Source organism: Coenobita brevimanus, chromosome 96 (genome assembly GCF_032717465.1).
Source record: "Coenobita brevimanus isolate Jiangsu-jjx chromosome 96, ASM3271746v2, whole genome shotgun sequence".
Lineage (NCBI taxonomy): Eukaryota > Metazoa > Arthropoda > Malacostraca > Decapoda > Coenobitidae > Coenobita > Coenobita brevimanus.
The window spans coordinates 26,597,270-26,602,269 of record NC_137049.1 but is presented as its reverse complement, the minus strand read 5'-3'; the positions used below and the strand labels follow the sequence as shown (position 1 = coordinate 26,602,269).

General features: G+C 41.4%; 1 protein-coding gene across 1 annotated transcript in view; it reads left to right on the top strand.

Moving 5' to 3' along the window:
* LOC145413516 (protein O-mannosyl-transferase TMTC1-like) overlaps window positions 1–910 on the top strand; it is a 243,726-nt gene extending 242,816 nt beyond the window's left edge. Inside the window, exons 20-21 of the mRNA XM_080283212.1 lie at window positions 242–319; window positions 791–910. Of these exons, the coding sequence (XP_080139338.1) occupies window positions 242–319; window positions 791–910 (198 nt within the window). The remainder of the gene's footprint in view (window positions 1–241; window positions 320–790) is intronic.
* The last annotated feature ends 4,090 nt before the right edge of the window (window positions 911–5,000 follow it).

The window sequence follows — 5,000 nt, the reverse complement described above, 5'->3', positions numbered from 1 at the left end:
TTCTTCCGTATTACTCATGCTAACAAAAACTTAACCACCAAAACCGTCTGATCTACTTTTTGTATTTCTTTTAAAAAATGTCTGTATATTGATTCACGAGATTTTCACTTCACTGCTGCGTCTCACATCAGGGTGTTTCATTTTCCTTCAGTCCCTCTTTGTCGACCTTCTTATTATGCCTTCTTATTATGTCATTTCCCCAATGTCTCCATGTATCTATGTATTACCTGTCTGCCCATAGAGTTACCAGCTGGCCGTGAGCATGGAGCCCCACATGTCCCGCGCTCATCTCAACCTGGGGGCCATATACCACACGCAGGTAAGATGTTCAAGGGCGCGCGCACACACGGACCTATTCGCGAACATTCATTCATACACACACACACACACACACACACACACACACACACACACACACACACACACACACACACACACACACACACACACACACACACACACACACACACACACACACACACACGCACGCACGCGCTCACGCACAAAACTTCTGATGATTTTGAACTTCTAAGCTCGATCCTCAATTCCTCACATCATGATGCAATTAAATAAACGTTTCTGATTCCCAAATAATAATCTCCACAGTAAACAGAGAAGAGAAAAATATAATGCAGCCAACACTGTCCTGTATTTATAGGTGCTCATCTTTTCCTTAAAATGGGGTTTTGCGTTTTACAGCACTTTTATTAAGGAAATTACTTTTTTAAAAAGTTGTTGGTGAGACTTACGAAACCGTCCATTTTAATACCTATATTTTGCTATGCCTCAGGGCAGGTACCAGCTGGCCATGGAACACTACGACACAGCCCTGGCCCAGGACCCGGCCAATCCACTGTTGCTGGACAACATACAAAAGCTAAGGCGTGCCATGAGGGCCAGGGGGCGTTGACACTAGCACGCCAACGTCAGTACCAACACCCATACCGAGAAGGGATGAAGTCGTCAGACAGTAGCATCAATAAGCTAATCGTCAGGCTTTACAGAGAGGACGGACATAGCCAGGCGGTAACAAGAATAAGGACACTGCAAAGAGGTAGCAGAATATGAAGAAATCTTCTGATGGTAGCAGAGTTAAGAAAATTCTCAGGCAGTAGCAAGATTTAGTAGATCGTCCTATATTTGCAAGAACCAACAAAACGTCATTCAGTTGCAAGAACGTAGGGGACCACTTCCTGCAGAGTGAAAATCGCGTTTTCTGTAGGGGGGCAATGTGAACATCAAGGAGTAAGAAGAAAGTTGAGGATAATCATTACCAGACAGTGAAATAGTGTGAATAATATCGTCAGACAGTTACAGTAAAAGTGAAGAGTACCAACACCCGTAGAGTGAAATGTTAAGAAAGTGAATAAAATTATCGTGTGGGGGCAAGAAAAGCCAGAAGGCACCAGCGTGTGAAAGAGTAAAGAGGTCAGGTAGTTGCCAGAGAAAACGAAAGACCATCTGTAGTTTGAAGGGGAAATGTGTGAATAAAATTGTCGCGGAGTGTCCAGACACAGTGTATGATCACCGCTGGAGAATGACATAATGTTAAACACATCACTTCCAGGGATCTTTGTTTCTGTCTCTGCATCGGTATGTATATTAGTCCATATTAGGTCAGCTGCAGGATCGGATTTTCTCCTTGGAGGGAAAGTAATAGCTAGAATTAACCCTTCCCTGTGCTGGCGAAAAATAATGGGGAAGCGATGCTTCTAGGAAGAGATAGGCATGTAAGACTGGACATGTTGTATAGGCTATGTTTATGTATGTTAGGTTCTGCATATATATTGTATTACCAGCAGAACTAACAGGATGCAAGCATATGAATGCGTGGGAACCCACATTCTGTTTTAAGTGTCCGCCATGGCATGGATCCGCATTCTACACTCGGGGCAATCACATCGTGAGGTGAGTAACAAAATGCTACCGAGGGGTCTCCAAAGTTAAATGAAATCGTCAATGAGTAACAAGAAAAAAGAGGCCACCACAGTTAACACGTTGCAAAATAGTGTCAGGGAGTTGTAGAAGTGAAAATAATATTTAGAGTGTGAATTAGTATGAATATAATCATTGGACAGTAGAAAGACCAAACAAGTCGTCAGAGCAGATGTCTCCAGCCGCATGGACAAAACACATCCACAAATATCAGTATATCAGCTATTACCAAGCCTAACAGAACAAGCAATACCAATGCTGACCAAGGCCTAGATTCACAAGCAAGCTTACGATCACTCCTCTGTCGCAACTCAGAAGTGCTTTATCAGGAGTAAATAGGAGAGAAAACAACAACAGACCCATTCTCCATTGGCGGCCGCTTCTTAGAGGGCAGGGTATAAATAAAGCATCTATTGTTTGATTATATGGCAAAAGAAGCAAAGCATGATGACCAGTAATGGGGAAATATCGCTTTGGTCCTAAGCTCGTCTTAACCTGAGCGAGGTGAACTACAGATTGTAGTTGCCCTTCTGCACTCCAACATCCTCCTTTGGAAGGATAAGAGGGAAGCTGAGGGGTGTGTGTATAATCAGGCAGCAAAATCGCTTGGTTATATCGGCGCCGCCACGTGAAGGTATCACTCTCCAGCGCCGGATCTACATCGTGAGGAAACAACGGACGTGGTGACCAGGATTAGGGCACTATTAGGTCCGTTAGGTAAAGTGTGGGTCGCTTATCTTTTTTACGTTTTGGAGTTACGCGGATTTAGCGTCAAGTCCACGAATCTACCAAACGAGAAGAGACATTCCACCCAGAGCCACCCAAACCCACCTAACCTTAACCTAGACAAGGAAAGGAGAACGCAAGAGCTTACACTTCCCATGAATCTTTGTGATTTTCGTGCAAATAATTAAATAATGATGATGATGATAATAATAATAATAATAATAATAATAATAATAATAATAACTGATTATAATAATATAACAATAATAATAATCTTACCGTAGGCAAAGAAAGGAGAGCGCGGAATCGTCCCATGTCCCTTAGTGTTTTCCCGGCAAGTAATGAAAAATATGTAATAATAATAATAATAATAATAATAATAATAATACTCTTAGCTACGACAGAGAACTGATGGTAAGTGAATCTAGACCGACACCCAAAGTCAGACAATACTACTGTTATCATCGTTAACCCCTTCAATCCGATGACGTATTTTGTTCTGTTCTTCCTACCGTCAAACTATTTTTTAGTCACCTTTGAGCAGATAATTCCTGGTGAAAGGCTAAACAAAGATCACAGTTGTATCTTTACTTCTCAGTTTCGAAAAATCTCTCCTGAACTGAATAAAATAAATCGTCTGGTGGTAGAACGAATAAAGAGGCTTGTTTTCATCTGACACAAATGGGTCACTTCCACAGCTTTTATTGCCAAGTCGTAGCTGCATGGCATTCGATGAGGCTTAATTATGAGGCAGGAATAATTTTCCAGTCTTACCACATTGGCGGTCAACTGAGCTGAAAGGGGTTACGGATCTTTGTCGGGTTAGCACATACGGACTCCAGTGAAGGGGGATTAAGCAGCCAGTAAGTGTTAATTGGTCCCTGAATCACCACTCTGGACACAACCCAATCTGGACACTGCATAGATTGATGGTGCTCTTAAGTACGTCAATCCTCTCCCCTTTTTTCTTTTTTTTATTTATTTCCACCGTCTTTTTCTCTCCCCCTTATTTTCTCTTATGTGCACCTCCGTCCTCTACCCTTTCTTTCTTTATACTTTCCCTTTTCGTTTCCCTTTTCTTTCCGTTTGGTTTCCTTTACAAATACCTCGGTCTTCTCTCCTTTCCTCTATTTCACAGTTCCCTTTCTCTCCCTACTCCTTATTCTCATGTAAGTACATCCATCTTAATTTTTCCTTTTTTTTTTTTCCTTCTCTTCTTTTTCCTTTGCATTTAGTTGGCCTCGGGTTCTTCATTGTATATAATCGTCAAACTATTATTTCTTATCCCTCCAGTCCCTGCCAGTGTGTAATTGTACCTAATGCTACAGTCGCTGCTGTTTATTTCCTCATTTACACTTGCAAGCCATAGTTTCAGCCTCCACCTCTCCCATGACACATATGCATCAGCCACTGCAGTCTACTTCAAACACTAGGGGAAGCAAACATGAATTTCTACTCCATCAAATCGGTAGCATATGATAAGATATTTCGTTCTTTCTACCTTTTGACACTTGTATTTGATTCAAGGGAGCCACCTGGTAGTGAAAGTGTACACGAAGGCTTTATCTAACCCCTCCAGTTCGAAAAGTTTATACCAAAATAAAATAACCCTTCAATTCTGTGACGATTTTCCATTTTATTCATGCGACCGCCAGACGATTCCATTCGAAATAGGAGAAACTTATCCCACTGGAGGAGTTATATGTAGCCTTCATTAACCCCTTCACTGCTAGAGTTCTTTCAGTATGTTAAATGATATCAGAAAGAAGGGAGAAAAAAAAATATTGGGGAAAGAAGTGAATATTGTAAGGATAAGCCAAGATGATACGTCGCCTGATTCAAGGGGTTAAGCGAATCTGTTATATTGCCTGAGAACTAGCTGAATAGATACATTAGACTGATGTTATTTCTGGCTTGTTTTAAAGTCACATGACAGTATGTATTAGCGACTTTGTAAACAGAATTTAATTTTACAGTATCTACCAGTATACCGACCAAGCTGCCCTTGACTAACCTATCCCAGTCTACTCTAACCCAGCATTACCTTACTGAACCTAACCTAGCATAATCTGACTAGCCAAATCCAACTTATCCTTACCCAGCCTACTCTAACCAAACCTAACCCAGCCTTATCCTACTTGACTTAGCATAATGTAACTGGCCAAAACCCACTTAAACCTGCCTAATATTACGTAACTTTCCCCAGCCTGACCCAACTTAGCCTAACTTAACCAAACCTAAAGTAACTTGACCTTTAAACTATCTTAGCCTAACTTAACCTGCTAGTCCTAACTTTCCCTAAGTAAAACTGCCTCAGCCTTTACCTTATGCAACAGATT